This window comes from Rhinopithecus roxellana, chromosome 15 (assembly GCF_007565055.1).
Source record: "Rhinopithecus roxellana isolate Shanxi Qingling chromosome 15, ASM756505v1, whole genome shotgun sequence".
Lineage (NCBI taxonomy): Eukaryota > Metazoa > Chordata > Mammalia > Primates > Cercopithecidae > Rhinopithecus > Rhinopithecus roxellana.
In genome coordinates, this window is record NC_044563.1 from 85940253 (window position 1) to 85965800 (window position 25548).

A 25548-nucleotide genomic window follows, 5' to 3' on the forward strand; every position below is an offset into this window, starting at 1 on the left:
TCCTGACCACCTCCCCCACTATGTACAACCTTTCCTGGGGCCCCAGCCCCACAGAAAAAGAATGGGAAAGAAAAATGAGCACAGAATAGAGATTTCCCTTTTATACATATTGCAACAAGTTCTCCATAAAACATTCATCTGAAATAAATTAAAAAGTCCTTTTGCCACTGCCTCAAAACATAAAAAGGAGCCTGTGCCCTAGCCCCAGCCCGGGCCACCCGTGGCCCTGATTGTCCATGGAAGAAAGTTAAGGATTGAGGGGCCCATAGCCTGAGATGAGAGGGCCAGATCCTTCCTCTGAAGTCTCCAACAAGAAAGGCGAGGTGACGGCATGAGCCTGGGAGATGGCAGCCAACTCCTTGAGAAATTCAGGGAAAATGACTGCACAGTAGACAGCATTCTTGACTCGAAGAGCCTCACCTTGGCGTTCAGGGGCCCCGCCCCGGGCAGGTAGAACTGGAGTTGAAGCCCCAGGGGAGCCCCCACTTAGGCCAAGTCCTGCTCCGTCTCGCCCAGGCTGAAGGACCAATTGTGCCGCCTGCCGGGCCCTGGTTGGACTGTGTGCATGCCGCAGGAGTAACTCCCCCAAGGATGGCCTCCGGCTCTTCACTGGGAATAAACAGGGGTATCATGAAGGTGCTGGGATCAAGGAACCTCCCTTGGACTGAGAGGGGAGATTCCCCCACCCCCTAGGTTCTTGGACTTCTCCTTTAGGGTTCTGAGGAAATGGAAAAAAGGACAAAATGGACCAGAAATGAACCTCAGGTACCATTTCCTGTCCCATCCCTGAAGTTGACTCTGAGGACTATAGTGAGGAGTTCTTTCTCACTCTTAACACCAAAAATACTACCTGCCCAGCCTTTTTCCCTCTATCCAGCCTCCCCACCCAGCCAACCATCCTTCTCAGTCTTTAACCAATCAACACTTTAGCCACCTCATTCCCAGTTAAGATCCATTCCTTCTCCATGCCCTCTGACCCTGATGAATTCTCCTCTTTCCAATCACTAATCTACCACCACCAAGCTATTTCTCCTCTGTCTACAGCATGCTCTGATTTCATGCTTCCCATCACCCTTCCGAACCAGTCAACCACGTACCTCTTTCCAAGCTTATCTATAACACCCAATCCACATCCTCTGCTCCTACAATACCCACAGGGGCTATATATGCAATTATAGTTCAGTGACAATTTCACTTCTGTCATACTCTACTGTCCCTCCAAGATCTGCTCTTCACTATTCACCACTTCACCATTCACCAGTCCCTGTCCTGCACCAAAGCCTCTCTCCCACTGGTTGCAGTCAATTTCAAGTCAGCTTAGACTCAAGTGAGCCATTCAAACAATGTCCTCTTGCCTCTAACATTCTGCCTAGATTTCTGGGTCTGGATCCATATCTACCATAAAGGCCTAGATTCTAATAACAATTCCCATTTCCTACATCTAATACTGGCTACAGAAATACTATACCGATCTATTAAATTTGGCATTCAGAGTCCTTCACAATCAGGCTCACACTCCTACAATTTCTTGTCAAACTCTCCACACCCCATCTTGCTTTTGCATCCACATCTATCATCTTGGAACCCTCCAGGCACTTTTCATGCACCTGTAGCTCCCTCTGCCTAAATTTTCTTCTCCCTACTTTTTTCATCATTCTAGGTGAAATTTTACTATCCCCACTTCTCTAGGAAGCCTCCTCTGATTTGTCTTCCACTGAATCCCAATTTTACTTCCCTTAACTCAACATATTTAATTTATTTCTATGTCTTCTACCTCATACACTAACCTGTGAGCTTAAGGGCTCAGACTGTGTCTTGTCTACCTTATCTACCTGGCCCCTCTACAGTGACCCCAGCACCAGAACTGTAGAAGGAAGAAATATTTACAATACTAGACCATGAAGAAATCATGCAAAAGAACTTTACCTGAGACTTCACAGCTATGCAGTAACTTTTGTGGTACTCTCTTCCCAACCCGTACACTTTTCTCATTAAGCCTCCACCTCTGCTTTCAGCGTATCCTTTTGCCTTCTACTTTGATTAGTAAATAAAGAATGATGTGAAATCCCTTTCTCCTCTACACTTCACAACTACATTGGCACCTGTCAGTTCCTTCTTGCTCTCTGCTCATTTTCCTCAAAGGGAGAAAAACAAAAAGCCTTTTCCTATCCAAAGTCAATCCTTTTCTATTGTTCTAGATCCCATTACTCCCAACACCTTTAGGACCTTCCTTCTTCTGGTATTACATTCCTCTAGTCACTCTCCAGATTGTACATTCTTTGAAGGCAGAAATTACATCTTGTACCTCCCTGAATTCCCTGTACCAAAGACAATGCCCGGCACACACGGCAAATGTTCAAGATACCTGTTAAGTGAAAAGTCTAGATTTAAAACTTCATAACCACATTTAATTCTTCCTCCTTCCTTATACCACTCACCAAACTCTACCAACACTTCCTTCTCATTTCTGCCTCATTAAATGCTTCCCTTCCATGTCCACTATTCTAATTCAAGCCTCCCTGGTAACATCTACATTATGGCAGAAGCCTCCTGATGCTTCCTGACTCTTCTCCTAGCTTGACTTCATCTGAGCTAACATACTAATCTCTCCACTTCCAGATTTAGAACTTCCTGTGGTTTTTCATTGCCTAAAACATCCCAACTTCTACTCTGAGAAACTGAGCTCCAGCCAAATCTCTCCAGCCTTACTACCAACTATTCCACCATCTTTTAAATCCCCTACTCCAACTAAACAGTCCAGGATCTCTCCTGAAAAAAAAAGATTCCCCATTCCTTTGCCTACCTAAGTCTTACCCAGCTTTCAAGAAAGGCCCATGTCAAACGTCATGTCCCTTACTAAGCTGTAATAATATCGCAACCGAGAGACTACTCTGTCCTCTTTCTTGTCCCCAAATTCTAGAGTAGTTTTTGCTATAACTTCTCATCTGGCTCTTAATAGATAGAACTATGTTCTATCCTCTGACCAGAAGCCTGAGAACAAACATGAAGACTCAATTTTCTATAACTCACCAGGTCTTGGCACAACATTTCACTCTTAATAAGAGCTCAATTAACCTGGTTTAATAGGTTATTTAGGGAGGGCAGGTACAGGTGTGGTGGGATAGGCCTCACCTAGGGGATCAGAACGGCGCGGGGCAGGTCCTGCTGCAGGGCCCTCAGCCCAGTCCAACTTGCCACGGGCAATGAGGTACTTCTTGGCTTTGGATAGCAGTGCTGGGAAGTCCTCCTGGGAAGCCGCAAAGTTCTCAATCTTATTCTTCACAGAGCCCAGCACCTATGAAGCACACCTTCATGACATTTCTGAGCACTCTAGACTGATACAGTCCTTTCTAGTCCCACTGGACCTGCTCCCAGCCCACCCAGGGTCACTCCAGCTGCGGGCCAGGCCCACCATGGAGCCTGGACGCACCCATGCATGCATGCATCGCACACCTGCAGCAGGGACTTGACACTGGGCTGGAAGACCATGTTGGTGTTGAGCAGGAAAGAGCGGAGCAGGGGCTGGGGGTGACAGGCCAGCTGGGCCACCAGCCCCGTCAGCAGGAAGTTGACATAGACGGAGTTCTGCAGCATGTTCTCGAGTTTGGCAAAGAGCACAGCCATGAAGGGGCCTGGGTTGGGGGGGAGGTGGGCACAAGGATACAAGGCCTGAACACAATGCACGTCGCACGCATTCCTCCCCAAAACAAGAGACCCCCACCAGATGAAAATTATTTGTATGTCAGCCTCTGGGTATGTTTAAATATCCTGTGGCCACGTATTCTGGAGGAAATAAGATGGCAGACACCATATGGACCCACAAGATTCCAGATGCCAGCTTTACACACATTCAAGCTGACGAGCCAGATCTTAGGCTCTGGAGTCTGAGAGATCTGGTTCACTGGCTTTGCCCTTTACTAGCTTGGACAGGTCAAAACTTTCCAAGCCTTACTTCCTAGTTCGTAAAATAGGAAAATATACCTACCTCATAAGGTGATGAACAGTTATCAATATAAAGCATTTAGCCTCAGATCTGGCAAATTTTAAGTGTTCAATTATAATTGTAAGATACAATTACATACTCTGTTTTTATAAAAGACTCACCCAAGAGGCACAACAGAAGAACAAATAGGTTGATAAAGTAACTAGGTCCAAAAAGAATTAGGTTCCACAGAAAACAGAGGATAACACTAAACCTGCTCAGAAAGAAAGCTAGAAGACGGTGTTGCAAAGACAAAGTAACTATGTAAGCCAATTTAAAGTTAGGGAAAAAAAATCTTTGGAGGACCAGAGAAGACATCAGTTTTGTCTTTCAGAAGCTGGGAACCAAGAAGGTGGAACAGAATATGTAGTAAAAGGATAGCTTAGTGCAAGGGCAGAGAAACTGACTGAGGACAGACCCTTTGGTGGGAGAGAAGTGAAGGGAAAGGATCAGCATTATCCACTGGGAAAACTGACCTCAGTTAAGCCAGATCACCAGCAGTAGGCCTCTATAGCCATCACAGTCCTTCTGATCAGGGATTTTTTGGCGAAAGGGAGTATATCTAAGAACCGTACTACGAATTGAGACAGAAGAATGATGGAGGGCAGGATGGAATGAATCCTGAAAAAGATCCTAAAACATTTTTCACTCCAGGGGCACATGTCTAACATTAGCTTCAAAACAACTCTAGCTTAACAGAGTCCTAAGATACCCCATAATTTTGTCCTATTCCTTTCATTTCCTGGAATTTTTTTGCCAAAAAAAAAAAAATTCGAAAAGCTCAGATAAGTTTACCAAAGGAAAATAAGACAAAAGCTTCAATTAATACTTCAAGACTGTGGTAAAACTTGCACGTTATCGCCTGGTGGTATTGAGCTGAAAGGAATAGAGCAGAGGCTAAATAAATGGAAAGACAGATTTTTTGTAGGAGGCAAGAGGGAATTGGCACAACTCCATGGCAGAAGCCCTGGTGCTGTATGAGCAGGATGGCCAGCATCTCCCAGGCCCAATCAGGACATGAACTTATCAAGGCATGACAATCTGACTATGAACAACTGGAAGATGAGTGTTTGCCTTAGTCAACTTAAATCTGCTATGCACCCAGAGATCCTAGTGAAAAGCTGCCACTTGCTGAGTTCTCACAATGTGCCATAATTGTAGTAAATGATTTACATGCATCTATGGCAGAGATGGAAACGTAAGGTATGCATAATCCAAGGCCTGTGATCTTAGCCTTAGCCACTACTTCTCAGAGGTGGGTTTGTTTTTTGTTTGGTTTTCTGGTTTTCCTGGCCTGAGGTTTGGAATGGCGGGGTAAGCTGGCTCTCATACAAAAACAAAGAGGAGTTAGTCCAACCACTCAGATCAAGTCTAGCTCCAGGGCATCCTTGAGAGTCCACATGAACTCCGCCAGGGAGTTCAGGGCCACGCTTTGTCATTTGCCTTCGAAGAGACCGCACCCTATCTGCTTAAGACAGTCTTAGTGCTAGTAGACAGTCACGGCAACCAAGAAGGTACAAGGAAGTGAACAGGAAAAACTGGAAATCAAGTTCTTCTTTAAAGAGATGGGGAGGAAGGAGCTGAGTAGGGAGAAAAATACCAGAAGGTTAACCCTAGGCCCCAGGAGAGCTGACAGAAAACCCAATACCCAGACAGATAAACTGAAGGGAATGGCATAGTGTTTACAGGTGCCTCTCCATACAGGACAGCACATATATCTTCCATATGGTTCAGAAATATTGTTGTGATTCACCAGGAAACACCAAACACAGAATATCCTAATTACAAATCACAGGAAATGGCCAGACTAAGGAAAGAGGAGGAACATGCACATAGGACAGACATACAAGGCTCAGATATGTCAATACTCAAACCAGCACAAGCATGGAAGACGTACAGACAGATACAGGGACACAAGTATGACATGACATGTATCTGGAAGTGATGCAAGCAGGATGGATGAGGGGCTAGGCAAGTACACAGAAATGACATGGCCAAGAGGTCCAAGAAACCAGCACAAACATGTCAAGAACATGCAAAGAGTACACAGAAGGGAAGGCCTAGGCTAAGTAACTTACCAGTGAAGGGCTGGCTTGGCAGTTGGTTGAGAGTCCGTAAAGGGCTGCTGAGGAAGGGGCCAGGGGGCTCAGGGGGACAAGTGAAGCTCTCATAGGCCTCCTCCTCCTCAAGGGGCAGTGGAGGTTCTAAGGGGGACTCTGAGCCAGTTCCCCCATTGCTCAATGCCACCTCTAGCTCCCGGAGCTCCTGCCCAAAGCCCTCTAGTCCTGCCATGCCCTCGGAGGTGCCCTCTAGCAGTTCCCCAACTCCCTCCTTTGGCACCAGACGAACCTTCTTGGCCCCCTCAGGCCATGATCCTGGCACTCCATTGAGCTGGGGAGGGGGCAGGTGACCGGGGCCCTCCCCTGCACCCCCAGCCAGCCCTCTACTCCCCAGCTCTTCCTTCTCCCCTTCCCCCACATTGTTCCTGTCCTCCTCAGGCAGTAGGCTGCGTTTCTTAGTCCGGGAGCCAAAAGGACTGGGCTCAGGAGAGGGCCGCTCGCCATCATAGGGGGCAGACCAGGTACGACAGGCTCGGACACAGCGGTCCACACCACGACGTGCCTCACGCAGATACTCCAGGTAATTGTCTTCCAGCTCTCCAGGCTCCTCTGCAGGGGTAGGCCATCGGCCAGGGCTGGAGGCTGGGGATGCAGAAAGCCCTGGTGAGCAAGGGGCTGGGCCTGGAGACTCAGAGCCACCCAGGCTCTGCTGCCGCAGGAAGAGAGCCAGACGAGATGGTGTGGAGGGCCGGGGTACTGTCACCACAGAAGAGGAGTCCACACTTGGGCTTCCAGGACCTGCAAAGGGAAAAAATATAAGAGAAATCAAGGAGACAGAGGTTCAGGAGGAGAGATAAGACACCTCAGGAGACTAAGAAAGAAGGCAATGGGAAGGCAGAAACACTGAACCTATTCAGACAGCTAACTCTCCAACCTCCTAATTAACCTTATCCTCATCCACCACTCCCACTCACCACCATCACCACTGAAGAAACAATGGAAACAGGAAGAGTATACGACTAGAGTGAAGAACAAGAACAGCTTTGCCCAGAAGTCCCACTCTAATTTTCTTTGGTGAGTGTTAAGGATCCTCCCTGCAAGACACCCTCATCAACCTCCCCAAAGACAGAATGTCATTCATGGCCATCTTCCTCCCCTCACCCCAGCCCCTCGTTGCTACACTCCCCCAGAACCCAGGCCATACCCGTGATGTCCTCCCTTCTCCCTGTCTCTCTGCTAGGCCCACCTCGTGCCCATGAGGCATGCTCTGGACGAGGTGGGCTGGGGGCGTGGTGCCGACAACAGCGAGGGATTAGGGAGAGAAACTTGTCAGCTGCTCGTCCATATAGGTCTACATCACGCACAGCTGGCTTCTGGCTCAGCATAACGTGGTTACATGGGACAAGATACCTAAGAAAGACATCAGAAAGGGGACACAGGGTAGATCAGGAAGAAAGGACAGGGCCTAGAAGAACATCAGGCCAATGAAACTGTATGGTTAAGCCAGGCTCCAAATGGAAACTCATGAGCAACCCCAATACAGCCCATTGCCCCAGCAATGCACAAGACTCTGAGGCTTCAGGGTCAGCCATCCCTCAGCCCTGCCCCAACAGATACCTGAGAACCAGCTGCAGCAGGACATCCTCACAGCTGAGGTTCAGGAGGGTCCTGAAGAGACTCAGAGAGACCATGCAGAGCTGGGGGGTGTGGAGGGGAGGGAGGGAGTCACCATAAGAGCTCTCTGCCCTCCAAGCCATTCACCAAATGGGAACCCCCCAACCCCAAGTTGGCCCAACCAACCACTCCTAGAGGAACTCCTAGAGGCCCATGCACCACGCCTGGCACATAAGTCATTCAAGTATTAGCTAGATGATCACAAGATCTTTGTGAGCAAGTCTTTACTATTCATACAAATGAAGCATCTCAGACCCAATGGACTTCTACAGACTCTCTAGCTACAAATACCTGGTCAGCAGAGACTCCAGCAACACTTGAATGAAAATCCATGAGAAGAGACTCTAAGAAATACTGTGATTGAGTGAATGACTAACAGGAGACAACAGAAACATGGTAATTAAGTGAACGCCTGCCAGAAGGGACTGTAGCAACACAGTAACTGAATGCCTACCAATAAGAAACTAGAGGGAGGCCGGGCGCGGTGGCTCAAGCCTGTAATCCCAGCACTTTGGGAGGCCGAGACGGGCGGATCACGAGGTCAGGAGATCGAGACCATCCTGGCTAACACGGTGAAACCCTGTCTCTACTAAAAAATACAAAAAACTAGCCGGGCGAGGTGGCGGGCGCCTGTAGTCCCAGCTACTCCAGAGGCTGAGGCAGGAGAATGGTGTAAACCCGGGAGGCGGAGCTTGCAGTGAGCCGAGATCCGGCCACTGCACTCCAGCCCGGGCTAGAGCGAGACTCCGTCTCAAAAAAAAAAAAAAAAAAAAAAAACGAAACTAGAGGGAACCCGGAAGATTCCCAACTGGGAAGTAGGTGGGGCTGCGAATATGAAGTCTGAGTCACCTCTCTAACACTAGTGTATCTCTCAGAAGGCAGGATAAAGAACAACTCAAGGGCAGCTGACAGGAAAAGGAAAAAGTAGGTGGGTCAAGATTAGGGGAAACCTTTAATTTTAGAAAAGGAAGAAGATTAGTGCATCTCTGACTAGGCAAAGAAAACACAGACATAACCTCTCCCTCACTTCTCTGAATCTTCCTAGCACTATCTCTATGCTTCCCTTATAGCAAGTGTGTCAGACACCTTGAGCTCCCTGAAGATAACGAATGGGTCCTGGTCTAGGGCACTACCTGAACAGTTTAGGCATTCATTATTTGCTAAATGACCATGGGAGAATTAAAAGTCAACCACACAACAAGAAAAACACACGACAGCAGTTCACATTTTGAATAGCATGGATGTTCAGGAGGCTATCCTAAATGACCACTTTAGCTAGCAATGAAAAAATTCAGACTCACTGAAAAGAAGTAAGTAGATAGAAAAGTGGTCCCTCAAAGATATCCACATCCTAATCTCCAGACCCTAAAAATATTTCACCTTATGTGGCAGAGACAACTTCGCAGATGTGATTAAGATTATGGAATTTGAGATTAGATTATCCTAGATATCCACAGATAATAGAGATCCATAGATATCTGTTATCTATGGATGAAAGGAGGCCATGAGCCAAGGAATCTGGTTGCTCTACAGGCTGAGAATGTTCTTCAGTTGTCAACCAGCAAGAAAACAGAGATCTCAGTCCCACAGCTGCTAGAAAATTAATTCTGCCAATAGAAATTAAGTAAGGAAATGGATCCTCCCCTACGGCCTCCTGAAAGGAACACAGATCCCATCCCCCCAAATTTTGATTTTAGCCTGGCAAGATCCATGTCATACATATGACCTACAAAACTGTAAGACAATAAATCTGTTTTAAGCATTAGGTTTGATAATTGGTTATGACAGCAATAGGAAATAAACACAGGCTGGTTAGCCAAAATTAGTCACTTCAAGGCACACAGGCTATATAATTTACAAAGTCAAGCCAAAGAATCAAGCTTGAAAGGACCACAGTGGAAAGGAAAGCATCTGCATGTTCAACACGGGCATCCTGAAATTAGAAGAGATCTGTTCCTCCAAGAACCAGGAACCAAGAAGAAACATCCCAAGAACATGTAAGGCTCCTAAGACCAGGGGACCAAATGGGAGCCTAATAGAAACAACTACTAAAAAAAAATGAAAGATAGTGAGTAAGAATCAAAGTTAGGATAAGTTAAGACAAAAGGAAGATGGATAGAAACAACAGATAAAACCTCAAAAGAAAATCAACTGTCTCTAAACATGAACAGGAAAATCTGAGGCCAATCATGGCCTAATTTCAGCATAATGAGGGAAAAAAATACTTCTGGTATCTTTGTAAAATTAAAGTTTGAATACCTATTCCCTATTGGTTCCAATAAATCTTAACCCAAGGCATCTATCATGATTACTTTTTGGAAAATTTTTAAAATACACATGCCCTGAGCCTACTCCCAAAGATTCAAGAAATCTGAGGTACAGCTCAGAAGCTGTTGTAGTTATTAGTTGCCATCTTCAAAGATTCACAGATGTCTCTAAAGTATACACTTGGTTTATAAACACTGGTTTAATCAATCCGTCTGGAATATTTCTTATACACCCTAACTTAGCTTCAGAAACTGTACCTATACAAAACACAGCTATCCAGGAAACTGACCCGGAACTCTACTACCAAGTACCTCATTATCTCGAAGTTTTCCAGAGCCCTTAGTGATGAAAGAACTTCTATTTTAAACACATGGATCCAGGGAACTTTAACTTATAATAAAAAAAGGAAGCAAAAATGGTCCCAGAGGCAAAATAAATGCCATGAAGTCCATGGCAAAATTAATGCTTTATTCTCCTAGAAAGGCTTCAGTCTTTATAACTTGGAAACTATCCACTCCCATGTTATATATATATCTATTTGTTAATATCCAAACTTCTTGCCATGATCTTCCAGGTCATGCATGATCTGAATTTTACTCCTCTATTTTTATCTCATTCCTTTCTTCCCCTTGCTCACTACACCTCTAGTCTTTCATTTCCTCAAACATGTAAAGCCCTTCCCCCATTTGATGTCCTTTGCATGCTGTTCCCTTTGCTTTCCTGTTCTTCTATTTGATCAATAAGTTAACTTCTTTATAATCTTTATGTCTCAGTTCAATGTCTTCTCTTCAGAGAGGTCTTCCTTGACCACCCTATTATTTCTAAGCAGGTTTTTCATAACCCTGACCACAACTTATTAATGTGTTTGCTTGTCTGTATTCTCTACGAAGTAAGCTCCAGGAAGTCAGCAACAATGTCTACCTTATTTATCATTGTATCTCCAGTACCAGCAAACAGTATGGCACACAGTGAATGTTCAATAAAAATGTTTAGGAGGAAGGAGCGAAAGTAGATAGGTGGGTGGATGAGTACTCCAAGTAATAGTTCAAAAGCAGCAAATCCAAAGGAGAAAGAAGGTAAGCATATCAGTAGCAGCTGGATCATCTATCAAAGCAGACACACAACCTAAAGTGCTCTCAAGTCACCCATAGCAGGCCACAGAGTGACAAACAGTTTAAGAGAACTCAGGCCAATACTACATTACAAACACGGTACAGCAGCAAAACCTATAGTCATGATGAACAGCCAAAGTCATGCAGAAAAGGTGACTGTGTTCTAGATTCATCTATTATAAAAGCAGGGGAATAGATTAAAATATGTACCCGAAATGGTTAAGTTTAATGCTGGAAAGTTAATGCCACTTAATTTTGAGGTGACTGCTGGAGATAAAGGTAAAAGAAGGGCAGGAATACCCTCCCAGAACAAAGGTCAGAGAGAGAAGATGGCTCACCCAGGTAAGCCAGGACAGGGGTAAGGGCCATACCCGGGAGTTGCTGCCAATACGGGCAACAAGGGTGTCGAGGATGGTGTGGGTGTCATGCCGGTGCAACAACAGGAATCGCAGGAAGGTACGGAGCAAAGCAGGCTCTGAGATACTCCGTAGGAAAAGTTCCAGATAGGCGGTACTGGCGATCATCTCCTCCACAGAGGTCTGGACAAAAAGAAGGGAAAGTCTGGAAATGTACAGCTTCCCTGCACATACAGGGCCATTCTCCCTGGATTCTAAGAGAAATCAGGAGCAGACAGGGGAAAAGGGAGGAGTACTCTACCCATCACCTCCTACATTAGTCCTGGCACTGAGGTTATCACTGCAGCTTAGCCCCTTATCTGCCTTGCCACCCATGACTCTCACCTTGTGCAAGGCAGGACCCATGACAGGCACCAGGAACCCATTATGGATATAATCAACCAACTGCTTCTGCACCAGGGGGTGAGCCACCTGTAGGAATGCAAGAGAGAACCGGGAGGGTTATGAGGCAACCACTGCCTGGAAGGGAGTAGAACAGCGCGCTACAGAGAGGCATCCTATTTCCAAGATGGAAAAATGACAGAACTCCAGGGAATATATCCCCTCCTACCTCATCTCCCAAGAATGATCAAGGGCCAGACTTCCAGGAAACTCCAGTCCTACCTGAATTACTGCATTGCAGAACTCGAGGGAACTCATGAAGAGTGCAAGGGCTGGCACTCCTAGCCAGTCTTCCCGTCGCAGACAGTGCCAATCATCCCCTGGAACCTCAATCTTTCGAGGCAGTGATGAGTACAGGGCACTGAGCCCTGTGGCCAGCACCTATGAGAAGTTACCAAAGGCTCATGTATAAAATATATTTATAAAATATAAAAAGTGGAACAGGGGAGCTATTAATCCAGACTTTTGATGGGAATAGGGGCATAAGCTATTAACAAAGCAAGCATTTGGCTACCCAATGTGCCGGAAACTCACCTAGAATTCACGAGCCTACGAAGAGCCTTAGTATCTGCCCTATCCATCTAAGCCCATGATTCATCCCCACTACAACTCTAGGGGGCTGCTTTCAAATCCAGGAACTATTTCCTAGAGGAACGGGCCCTGGTGCATAGCCTCTCCCCCTCTCCTGGATAGGAAGGTGCTTTCCAGTATCTACATGCCATACTCTACCCTCCATGCCAGGGGGTGCTAACCGGGCAGAAGTAAGAGTGATCCGCGATGTAGCGGCCCACAGTGGGGCTCCCAGCTGACAAAGCCATGAGAAGAAGTAGGGCATCACGGGCCTGCTGGCCCAAGGTGCCCTCTCGATGCACAAAAGGGACAAGGCGAGAAAAGAGAAGAAGACGGGGAGCAGCTCCAGGCTCAGGAGGTGGCTGCAGGAAGAACTCGAGCAATGAAGGCTCCTGGGCCACACAAACACACAGCTGGCTGAGAAGTAGCACCAGGCCTTCATCCAGTGCTGGACTACTGGGCACAGGGCAGCCACAGGCATCCAGCAGAGTGAGCAGAGCCTCACGAACTGGACCATGCCGCAACAGTGGCTGGCGAGCTTCGCTCACTAGCATCTCAAATAGTTTCAGTTGCTCAGCCCGCCGTTCCTCGACCCCATCCCCAAGCTCATCCCATTGCAGCTGCCATGTCAACACACGGGTCAGCAGATCCTCGTGCAGAGCAAACTCCAGCAGGGGGCCAGGGCCTGTGGGGGCCGAAGGAACTGCACGATCCTCTGCCAGCAGTGTCAACATCTGGTAAGTGTGGTTGCGCACAGCACTGAGATCATCTGCACCCCCAGGTGCTGCCCGAGGGCCTTGCCGCTCCAGGATTCGCACCACCTAGGGAAAAAGGACAGAAGATGGAACGAATCTAAGTTGATAAGGGGACTAAATGGGATGAGGAGAAGACAGAAGGTTGGGAGAACTCAGGTGGTCAGCAGACGAAGTCCTGTGCCATACAGTCTCCTACCTGGGACCAGTGATTCTTGAAGACCATGAGGCAGGTCTCAGGGTCAGCCATGACTGGGGTTTGGAGATTGGCCCCTTGAGGTATACGGTGCCCAGGGCCCCGGGAGGCCAGTCTGCTCAGCCAATTCATCCTCTCCATGAGGCAGGCTGGGCAGGACTGGCAGCCAGAGGCCTGTACTTTGAGGATTTGCCAGCTGGAGGTTTTCTCCACTTGTGTCTCCAGTCTGCTTCATCCGGTCTGTAGGAGCCAGTAGCTGCCCATGGAGCCAGAGGTTATACCAGGCTGGAATGGCAAGCCGTGAGGTCACTGGCCAGTCCAGATTTCTAAATCTAATTCAGAGAAGAGATAATGGAAGGGATAAATAGAAGCTCACTTTCCAGAACTCAGACCCACCACCCCACTGAAAACTCTACACACCTATACATATATACACACACACGCATGCACACGCGCACACACACACAGTCAGCAACTGACATGTCTAAAACAGAACTCAGATTTCTACCACCAAACCTGTTACTCCTTCAACTTTCTCCATCTCAAAAGAAAATGATACCAAAATTCACCTAAATGCTCAAGCTGAAAACGTGCACATTATCCTTTTTTCTTTTCTTTACTTCCAATATCCAGTTCATCAGCAAACTCTCTCATCTCTACCTTCAAAATATGTCTCACTATTGCAGTAGCTTCCAATCTGGCCTCCATGATTCCTTTATAATCCTCCTGAGAGTTATCACAACAACCAGAGTGATATTTTTAAAACCTAAATTATATGACCTGTCCTCTGTTGAATACTCTCCAGTAATTTCCTAACACACTATAATAGTTCAAATTCCTTATCTTGGCCTACAGGAGCCTAAATAATGTAATCTGTATAACTTCCTACCATTCTCCTTCTCACTCACACTTTAGTGACACAGGCCTTCTTGAATACTTTTTGTTCCCTCTGCGTAGACCAGAATGTCCTTCTCCTGCTCTTCACATTGCTGTCATTGCTCATTTTTTTGTTTGTTTGTTTGTTTTCAAATGTCATCTCCCCAGAGAGGCCCTGCTTAACAATTCTATCTAAATAGCACATCTTCTCACCTTCACTCTCTAGCTTCCTAATCCTTTCTTCTTAGCAGTTTCACTCTCGGAAATGATTTATTTATTTGTCTATCTTCCACACATTAGGTAGCTTCTTGGAGGGCAGGGTTTGTCTTATTGTGTCTGTTGTATCCCCAGGGCCTAGGAACTCAATAAATATTTGTTGAATGTATAAATGCTGAAGTAAATGAGCGAGTGAATGAATGAATGAATGAACAACCAATCAAGAAATCCAGCCTTGATCTGACTCTAGCCCTCCGGGACTACTGAAGAAGAAATGTCTTTCTGTCTATCACAGGTGCTTCCCTAGAAACCTATCCAGTGACCTATGGGAGATGAGCAAATAGACCCTTAACTGAGTGAATACTCTTAAGAGGAAGAATTCAGAGCCAACCAATAAAGCAGAGCTGTTTCCCTTTCACTAAGGAAGACAGACACATTCCCATCTCCACTCCTGCCAGACACATCCAAAACTCACTCCCAAGAAAATGTTAAGACATCCTCAAAAGAAAATGGAAAAAAGCACTAAGTAGCTATTGGAGAAGGAACCATAGTTCCTTCTCCTTTACAGCCACCACACCTTCATCAGTACTGTCTCTCACAAGCATAAAACCTTGAGAGGAAAGGGGTGGTTCAGTTGTCCTTCCTCTTTATGCTCAACAAAGGCTGAAGGAATCCAGAAACCTGGCACCAGCCCCACATTTTGCCCTAAGGTTATATATTAACAACATCTCCCTTCACCCAGATACTCTCTCACACAATTTCCAGCTCACAACTAAAGGAAGGTAGCAACTATGTTTAAGGAAAATTTCTATAGAATAGGTGAGTCTTACAAAGGGAGGGGCCAGTCCTAAAGAGCAGGTAGGGCTTACTCATTGATTAACTCAATGTACCTCCATATGGATAAAATACTGGTCACTGTTCTAAGTAAGCACTGGAAATAACAAAGATGGATAAAAACAGTTGAGGTAGCATAAACGTAAATCCAACAAATATTGTAAATAAAGGTATTTATAAAAAGTGTCATGGGGGCATGAAGGAAAGCAACTAACTCTGCCTGGGGTGCTATTAGAGGGTCCCACACAGTTAATATTGAACTTAGATCTTTAATAATGAGATACTAATTAAGTAGAGAGCAGAAGAAAAGGTTTTCTTCATATTAAAAACAGTATGTACAAAACTATGGTACTGCGAAAGAACATGACAAATTCAAAGAACAGTTGCAAATTTAGTGTGCCTTAATCACAGACTATTCAGAGAAGAGAAGCACATTAGTTGAAGGGTAAATATGGGTGAAGGTTATAAATATCACTAAATAGTATGCTAAGGAGTTTAGGTTTTACTTATTGACACCCTAGAAACAAAGGAGGTTTTTAAACATGAAAATGATAAGATCAGATTGGCCTTCAAAAATGTATCAGATAACAGTATAAGGTGGAGCAGAGAGAGATGGATTGCAGTGGACAATTTATAAGAAGCTGTTTCAAAAGTACATTTGAAAATAAAAAAGTAAGGCATGAACTATCGTAGTAAGAGAAATATTAGGAAAGATAAATCTGAGATTCAACTCTATCTTAATATGTTCCAAGCAATACTGAAATTATTTATACCAGTAACACCTCTGCCAATCAATAGCAAGTTCCTTGACAAAATAAAAATATCATTCATTTTTCTTTGATATCCCAGTGCAAACATAGAGCCTGAACTCAAATATGCCTGCGAAAGTGAATGCTGAATTAATAATTATTACAGCAAACATATATTTACTACATGCCAGGCTCCATTCCAGCACTACATGAAGTAGCTAATTTAAACCTCATAAAAACTCATTTAAGTATTATTATCCACATTTTACATAAAAGGAAATCAAAGCCCAGAGAGGTTAAATAAATTGCTCAACATACCCAGCTAGTAAGTGACAGGACTAAAATGCAAATGCAGAGTATCTGCCTCCAGATTTAAATTAACCACAAAGTAAAAGCAATAAGACCTGGCAAATAAATGGGGAATGAGAGAAGACTCTCATAGGAAGTAAAGGAGATTCAGTAAAAGATAAAGCCATTAACAGACTAGAAACACATAAGAAGGGGAACTGTGTTTTAGAAAAGAGGTTGAGTACAGTTTTGAGCATGTTAAGTTTTGAGATATCTACAGGATATTCATGATGTCCAGAAAGCAAGCAGGAATACCATACTCGAGATAATGAATAAAATCAAGACAAAAGATATAAATTCAAGAGTTAGCAGCTTATAGGCAACTATGAAACTATGGAAGTAGATGGAATTATGCAAGGAGAACAGCAGATCATGAAAGGAGGTAAGGGTAAAATCCTGGGGAAAACCAGGATGTAGGAAAGTTAAAAAGGAGGAGTCTTTAAAGAAGACTTTGAAGGTAGCCAGAAATAAAAGGAGATATCCAAGAAATGATGATCTAGACATCAAAGAAAGGAAGTTTCAAGAAACTGGAGGTTGCCCATAGTGTATAGGTCTATAGAAAGATCAAGTAAAATGAAGACTGAAAATGGTACAATCAAGTTTTTTACAAACTTAGTCAAATTAGTTGGTTAAAGTATAGGAATCAAAAAGTAAGATGTACTTTCAGGAAATTCAGTGAAATGAGAAAGGATAAAAATAGGGCAGGCTGGGCACGGTGGCTCATGCCTGTAATCCCAGCACTTTGAAAGGCCAAGGGAGGTAGATCACTTGAGGTCAGGAGTTTGAGACCAAACTGACCAACATGGTGAAACCCCGTCTCTATTTAAAAAATACAAAATGGGGGGGGGAGGGGGGTGCACACCTGTAATCCCAGCTATTGGGGAGGCTGAGGCAGGAGAATCGCTTGAACCCAGGAGGCAGTGGTTGCGGTGAGCCAAGATCATGCCATTGCACTCTAGCCTGGGCAACAAGAGTGAAACTCTGTCTCAAAAAAAAAAAACAAAAAAACAAAAAACAAAAAAACAGGGCAATAGCTTAAAGAAGTTGTGGTAAGGGGAGTCAAGAAAAAGCATTTTGGTTTTGCTGTAGGATGGGGAGTCAAAAGGGTATCTGTCAAGTGAGAGAAGTAGTCTGAAGAAAGGGACAATTTATAAATAAATAAGAGATAAATGACATGAAAATCAAGTATACTCAGAAAAATAGGGAAGAAAAGAGTAATAAAAAAAGGATGGGTGCTACTTCAGGCAAATCTGAACGTGAAGAAAGAGAGAAGCTAACATTCAATCCACCACCAACCCCACCCCGCCTTCCCTCCCTCACTCACCTAGAAGAATGCGGGTGAGAGAGAAGAAAATGGGTGAGAAGGTGGCAAAGCCACAGAAGCACTGCTCAGTCTTTCATACATGGTTTCTTAATAAATCATCAACACAGCCACAAAGACTAGTAGCCATCAGCAGGGATGCACTGGAACAAGTACTTATCCATCCACCCAGCTATTTATGGTATGGACTGGAAAAGTCAACAGTTGAGAAAAGTGGTAAGCACTCTCCCCTATGGCTAGCCCCTCTTACAGTTATTAGCCCTGGGATACTGCACCATCCCCTTGTTGGTTTCCTTAAACCCTACCCATATCTTTGTAAATATAGTCCCTTTATTAAATTCTTCCCAAACCCAGCTTGAGCTATCTGTCACCTGCAAACAGCCTCCCTGAAAAAAGAGTATTACTGTTTATGGAACACTCTTCTCAATCGTATCTCATTTGAAGAATGAAGACAAAGACAATCAAACAAGAATAACACAGAGTAGTAGGTAAAGTCTGAACTCTGGAGTCCCTCAGTGGTTTGAATCTCAGTCCACTATTTTCCAGCTATGTGACCTTAAATAAACCATTTCACATATCTGAGCCTCAGCTTCCTCATCTATAAATTCCTGATGAAATAATTACTGCTAGTCTTAAAAATTAAATCATATAATAACTTAGGTAGCATTCCAACCATAAAGAAGATACTCTGTAAATTACATGTCCCTTTCCTCCTTCCTTCTCCTGATCCTATTTGACCCAGATGCCCATATCTCTAAGAGAAGAGATATAACCTGCTCTGATGTGTCCACCCTTATCGCCTCCCATACATACCTCAGTCAGCTGAAGAAAGGCCAAGCATTCAGTCTCAGTAAGGTCTTAACATATCCAAAACTAAACTGCCTCCAGCTTCTGGAATTTAATTCCGAACATTAACTGCTTCTAGCTTGCAATATACCTGAGGTGCCCATTACTGGTCCACCACTTGACCAACAAAGGGCACTGCTCATGGAACCAAGTAAGATTAGTCTCCAGGACGCTTCCTCACCCACCTGCCCACCCCAGTTCTAAAATGCCATTTCAAAGACCTCAAGAGAAGATGTTGGAATCAGCATCTCAGATTCCAAAAGCCAACACTTAAACTGGGCCCTGTTCACATACAACAAAAGCTTAAAAGAAAGTCATAGTTTGGTATTCCTATCACCTACTTAAACTCTCTGCAACGTTCAGAACCAGATAAAGAAGAGGTTAAAATCACCACCCTCTTATAGTGTCCTTTCCTCCCATACCGAAGTCCAGAAAAAAAAAAAAAAACAGCAGAACCCCCCCCCCCCCCCCCGTTCTCCATATTTACCTTCAGGCTCAGCCACAGAGTAAAAAGGGGAAGGAGCTGATCTCTCAGAACCAAAATGGCCAAAATCAAGCACTCACCTTACAGCCCAACAACATACAGCCTTACAGCCACACACAGCAAGGGTGACAACGAACCTCAGAACAGCAGATACAGGGCAGGAAGTGGCTCAGCCTCACTTATGAACCTTTGCCTTGGGAGAGGCAAAGAGAAGGGAACTGGGGGAAGGGATATACCTGCAACACCTACATCGGACAGGGAGAGACCAAAATGATCTTCCAAGAACAGGTCAGTAAAATTCTGTGGTTTCTCTCTCCTTATGATGGCTCTTCCTAGGCAAGAAGACTAATTACTGACCTAAGAAGGATGAATGGGCTGTTACCCTAAATACTGAAAAGTGAATGACCTGATTAAAATCTCATAGAAATACAAAGGAAAAAACAAACAAACAAACCAAAAACACCACCTACTAGGAATTTACTACAGCTCAGCTTACATATACCTTCCCTGCTTTTCCATCCCTCAGACAAATGGGATGTCAGGGTATGGTCCCAACTCATTCCCTTCCCTCCCCACAGTATTGCTTCTGCTGCTTCCAGGGATCTCCTCATCTGACTCCAGCAGAGCCCATCTAATTCACAAAAGTGAACCTCTATTCTACAGTGACTCCTCTTTACAGCAATGAATCTTCATGTCACACACAGTTATCTCTACCTTGACAAAGATGTCAAAAAGGAGGTGAAACTGAACTAGATCCTAAAGGATAAGGAAAGTTAGCTGGGCAGAGAAGAAAAGGCATTCCTGGTAGAGGAAGCAGCTATTACAAAGATTTCAAGGCTCATAAAAAGCAGCACGGTTTTAGGGAACTCTGAACAATTTCTTCAAACTAGAACACAGACTAGGGAGTGACACATGAGACTGGAGAGGTGAGCTGAAGCTAAATGATGCCATATTAAGAAATTTGGATGTTGTCCTACAGGACACAAAGAGCCAAAAGTTTTTAAGCAGAGGAGTTCGGTGATCAGATGTATATTTTCAGAAAAATCATTCTAGGGATGGACTAGAAAAGATCAAGTCTTAAGACAAAAAATTGTTTTAAAAAAATCACATGAGGTGAGGGGGAGCTAAACTAAAGCTTTAACAGTGAAGATGTAGCAATGGAGATATAGAGAAGAGAGATAACACAGAGGGAAATGTATTAAGATTTCAGCAAATGATTGAATGCAGGGAGTAAAAGAGCAGGAAGTATGAAAGATGACAATGTAGTCCTTGCCTGGACTGAGATGGGGATATGAGTGCAAAGGCGGGCTTTTGGGGCTAAGACTATGAATTCTGTTTTGGACATGTTAATTTTGAGATATCTGTGGTGGGATAGGGCCTCACTCTGTCACTCAGGCTGGAGTGCAGTGGCGTGACCTCATCTCACTGCAACCTCTGCCTCCCAGGCTCAAGCAATCCTCCCACCTCAGCCTCCGAAGTAGCCAGGACCACAAGTATGTGCAACCACACCTGGCTAATTTTTGGTGGGTTTTTTTTTGGTGGTGGTTTTGTTGTTATTGCTGTTGTTGTTTTGGTAGAGGCAGGGTTTCAAAATGTTGTCCAGGTTGCTCTCAAACTCCTGAGGTCAAGCGATCCGCCTGCCTCAGCCTCCCAAAGTGCTAGGATTACAGGCGTGAGCCACCACGCCCAGCCTATTATGATATATTTTCACATTTCACATTCTCTCTCTAAATTGAAATTATGTTTTCATGTGTCTATCTCTCCCAACTAGACTGAAAATCCCTTGAGTGCTCAGATGACCATGTTTTATTCATCTTGTTATCCCATAATATGTGAGCATCACAAGCACAAACTATGTGTTCAAGAAGTATTTGTTGAATGAATAAATGAATTCATTCTCCTAGTACTAAGTAGAGTGTCTGGCACAGAGCAGACATGGAATAAATGATTAACACAGTACCCTAAACATGTTTCTATCACTACATTATCATCCTCGTGTATGTTTCATCCTCTCAGACCTACCACTCACTATATGACACAAATCAAAATCCATTATACTTAATGCACTACTATTTCAACAAAGTTTGGTATAGCAAACAACAAGCTTACCAAATCCAGTGCTTTCTCCATTATAACCAAGAATTTAGACAGTCCCTAAGAGCCATCTGATATTTGATTTGATTCATCCTATCACTATCATGATATGATCCACTATCAAGACGTGATCCAGGTATTATATATACCTGTTCCAATGTCCATAACCTTCATCCCTATGTCACCCTCACAGTCCCTTTTCTGTCTTTTGGAAATTGAACAATTACAAATCATTAAAAAATCCTCCCACATCACCTTCAGTGTCTATTATAAATCTTCTTTACCAAAGTCTCTCTCACTCTGGGACAAAATTCTGGGTTCAGCTTTCCCACTGTATCCCTATATGACCTCTGGTTATTGAATTTAATTTCTCATCTATAAAATGAAAGTTCCTGTCTTTGTCTACTTTACAAGGTATCTATATAAATCAGTATAATAAAATTTGAAATCCCTATGTAAAGCATGAATGCTGTTCAGATGTCAAGTTACACAGAACCATTGTAAAAATGTATGCTTCCTCAACCTAATACAACAGCCACACCATCATCACTTTAAATTTCTGAAGTTCATAAAGCTATAGAAATAATTTTTAAAATTAAAAATTGGGTTGTCACTTTTTATTTAGGTAAATTAGATCTTTTTTTTTTTAACCCACCATCTACTGTTACCATTACTGCATCAATGAAAGAGCACTTCAACACCAAAAGAATATGAATGATAATCTCTGATAATAAATTTATCTTATAACCATGCTGTCTTTGTTTCTCTCCCTCCATCTTGGATAGATGATAATTTTATCATGTACAGGGTCCTTGGTCCAGTGTTTAGGAATCACTACTCTAAACTCTGAACTATAAGTTCTGACGGACTGGACAAGTTGCCAAGTGTTCTACCAATATGGAGGCCTGTTTGGCCTCCAGAAAGAAGCAATGAGAATATACCACAGGATAGAGGAGTCGGCTCTGAAGCTGACTCTGGAAAACAATGGGGACTGAGGCTGTCTAATTCTCGGGGAATGGTTTCGCCCTGTCCAATGTAGAGTTAAGGAAAGACTTAACTCTTCCTGAGTCTGGAAAGAATCAGGATGCCCCAACCCCATGACAGACTAGCAGTAGAGAGGAAAATATAGTAGTATGAAAGTGTCCATTATCACTGAATGCCAACCCAACTTTCCAGAATTTCATGTGCATTTGGGTTGGTGGGGAGAAGAGGACCTAAAAGAATGCTAGTAAGATGAACCCAATTACAGGGTGTGGAGATGAAGAGATGAATTTTCAGGTGGTTGAAATGTTTAGTATCTTGAGAGTGATGATGGTTTCACAGATGTTTACACATGTCAAAACTCATCAAACATACATTTTAAATATAACATAAGCTAGCTTTTTAAAAAATTCAACTGTAAGAAAGGAGAGCAAGGCCACCCTGTTCAGGACCCTAAATACAGTGCTGTATAGGGCAAACCATATGACCTCCATAAAAGTAGAATTAGCAACTGAATATGGTCAGTCCAATCAAAGACCCACAGTTAAGCACAGGTAAGGAGCAGCAGTCGAATAAGGTTGTCCACAAGCAGGTAGAGAGAAAACACAAGCTGTCACAGCGCAAAACCCTTCATGAAAGGGCCCATCTTCAACTATGCAGTCCAGAGGAGGAAGTCGAAGGAACTGAAGTTTCAGTGATTACTCTGTTGAAGACTGAGCCTCAAATATTATTTTCATTACCATAGAACTATTGCCCATCACACCTTCATTTTTTTGTCCTCCAGAATATGGGAAGTCCATGGGAGCAGAGGAGTCAGGTGCACAACACTTCCATCCAAGCTGCCCTACTTTGCCTAAACTATTGCTCTTACTGAACATGACAGTCCATCCAAGGAGGCCTCAGAACCAACCTCTCACCTTTATCCAAGTCTCACAGCCCTAATTCCCTCCATCCATGCCCCGCCTTCAACTCCCTCACCAATTTGCCGCCACCCCGCAGGCTCCCAGCTGCGCCTTTGACTCTCCCTCTCCTCGCGCAGGCCTTACCCCCTCACACTAGTCCCAGGGTATCCTTCAACCCAGCCCTCAGTAGCCCCAGCCCTAGTAAACCGCGTTCAGGAGTCCCTTCAACTTGGCACCTCCGAAAGTACCCAGCCTCTCACAGCCCCTCATTTGTCCACTCACCTGTAAGCTCTCACCTTCCTTCTCTATTTTAGACACTCACAACCGGACCCTCACCACCTGCCAACACCTCACAAACAGTACAGTACCCAAACCCGGTACCGTCTTTTCCCAGTCTCTCATCCCACCAAGCGCCTGCCTCTCCAGGCCCTCTGGCCCATGCGTACTGTTCACTCATGGAACGCCGAACCTGGCCGGGCCCGGTTGTTGCGGCAGTGTTAGGTGAGTTCAGGCCGCCGCCATCGCTTCTCAGGCGCACCAGCCGCGCCCCGCCCCGCGCCACACGCAGTCCGCGCCCCCGCGCACCACACGTAACCGCCCGGGGACGCACGACTGGGCAATGGCGTGCCAGCTCATTGGCTGAGCCCGACCAAACCCGAGCAAGGTCGCTTGTTTCCTGGCAACGGCTGAACGCAGGGGCGGGATCGCCGACGGCTATCCGAGGGAGGAGCACCGCCTCTCCTCTTGGTTCCGCCCCTTCGTACGTAAATCCCGCCCCTCAGAGGGACTCCGGCGTGTCATAGGGGAAGGCCTCAGGGAAGGTGGAGGCCCGCAGAGCGGAGGCGGAGCCCGGGAAGGAAAGGTCGAACCAGAGGGCAGAAGGAGGGACCTAAGGAGAGACGCGACTTTTACAGGCAGGGAAAGATCAGAAGGGCGGGGCTTGAGAGAGACGGAGCCGGAAGAAAGACGAGCAGGGGTGGGGCCACGGATTCCGGGCGACGCTTCCTCAATAATCATTTTTTCCTTCCCTTTCCCTTTCCCTTTCCTAGTGGAAGAGTGGGTGTGAGGGGCGTGGCTATCACGAAAAGACAGGAGGAATCAGTAGGTGGGCCGGGCCTGCGGAAAAGCGGAGGCCTGGAGAGGGCTGACTGCGGGCACTCTAGTTCATTTTGCTCCATCGTCGTGCATAGCCTGGTCTCTACTTTAGTACCCCAGCCATGACTGCCCCTGGCTCCCCCAACACCTTTGTGCTGTGCTGCTCCGTGACCCCTTGAGCACTTAGTCAAGGAACACGGAATAAGTACATGCATGCCCAGCTGGATTCCAGATCAATTAGAACCGGTCTCTGCTCTCCGGGACCTCAGAGAATTGCAACGTAGTGTAATAAGTGCATTACTACGGGTGCCATCTAGAAGCAGCACTTAGCACGATTTGCATGTATAGAGGATGAGAGGAAGGTATGGTGAAGGAGCTTAGGGAAGACTTCCAGGAGGAGATGGTGTCTAAGCCGAGTCTTGGGAAACAAGCAAGAGTAAGATAAACTAAAATAGAAAAATAGAAGTTTCAGATAAAGTATGTAGTTTTAAAAGTATTTTACCGGCTGGGCGCGGTGGCTCACGCCTGTAATCCCAGCACTTTGGGAGGCCGAGGCTGGCGGATCACGAGATCAAGAGTTCCAGACCAGCCTGACCAACATAGTGAAACCCCGTCTCTACTGAAAATACAAAAATTAGCTGGGCGTAGTGGCGCGCGCCTGTAATCCCAGCTACTTGGGAGGCTGGGGCAGGAGAATCGCTTGAACCTGGGAGGCGGAGGTTGCAGTGAGCCGATATGGCACCACTGCATTCCAGCCTGGGCGACAAGGTGAGACTCCGTCTCAAAAAAAAAAAAGTATTTTGCCAATGTTAAATACCTGGTTTTTTTCATTGTGCTATAGTTATATAAGATCATAACGTTAGGGGAACATGGATAAGGAATTTATAAGAACCCTGCATTATTTTTGCAACTTTTCTGTAAGCCTAAAATTAGTTCAAATAAAAAGTATTTAAAAAGAAATCGAAGTTTCAGACCAAAGGATCAACATATACCAGAGAAAGGAAGAATGGACAGCATGTGGGAGGTGCTATAAGAACTGCAGTCAGTACAGTGTGTCTGGAGCCTAGGGAACATGTGAGGAAACATTGTGAGATGAGGCTGAAGACATGGACTGGAGAACTTTATAAACCATTTAAGGAATTTAGATTTTATTTTTGGGATGATAGCTATAAAGAATTTTAAACATAGATTGATAGTGAGGGGGACTTTGCAAAAGACCAAACAAGCTGATAAGGCCCAAACTAGAGTAGCAAAAATGCAGAGAAGTGGACATGTGGACTTCTAGAAGGCAGATCACCATGGTTTGATGATTGGGTGGATAGAAGAGGAAAATAAGAGGAAGAATCAAAAACTAATGCTTAATTTACATAAATTCAAAAACAGGTAAAACT

The 25548-nt window shown here is 44.8% G+C and overlaps 1 protein-coding gene across 3 annotated transcripts; it reads right to left on the reverse strand.

Moving 5' to 3' along the window:
• Positions 1 to 85: 85 nt before the first annotated feature.
• Positions 86 to 23611, reverse strand: FAM160A2 (family with sequence similarity 160 member A2). 3 transcript variants are annotated; one of them, XM_010383506.2, is made up of 12 exons: positions 23509 to 23611; positions 13415 to 13743; positions 12646 to 13284; positions 12116 to 12274; positions 11837 to 11923; positions 11468 to 11635; positions 7660 to 7739; positions 7289 to 7452; positions 6061 to 6840; positions 3454 to 3632; positions 3133 to 3295; positions 86 to 609 (listed from the first exon to the last, which is right to left on the reverse strand). In XM_010383506.2, exons 2-12 carry the CDS (start codon positions 13550 to 13552, stop codon positions 248 to 250), a joined length of 2919 nt encoding a protein of 972 aa, XP_010381808.1. In that variant the 5' UTR covers positions 13553 to 13743; positions 23509 to 23611; the 3' UTR covers positions 86 to 247. The 3 variants fall into 3 exon arrangements, 2 of the variants coding, with proteins under 2 accessions (XP_010381808.1, XP_010381805.1); XM_010383503.2 differs by having other exon boundaries at positions 87 to 609; positions 7247 to 7452; XR_004053584.1 differs by having other exon boundaries at positions 358 to 609; positions 3431 to 3632; positions 7247 to 7452.
• Positions 23612 to 25548: the final 1937 nt, after the last annotated feature.

Bases quoted from the DNA above. Each gene is read 5' to 3' on its own strand.
- FAM160A2 (XM_010383503.2), bottom strand. From the start codon at position 13,552: ATGGAGAGGATGAATTGGCTGAGCAGACTGGCCTCCCGGGGCCCTGGG. The intron at 7,453-7,659 runs GTATCTGTTGGG...TGTCTTTCTTAG, and splicing joins CTGCTGCAGCTGGTTCTCAG to GTATCTTGTCCCATGTAACC. The intron at 3,633-6,060 runs GTAAGTTACTTA...CCCCCAACCCAG, and splicing joins GCCAAGCCAGCCCTTCACTG to GCCCCTTCATGGCTGTGCTC.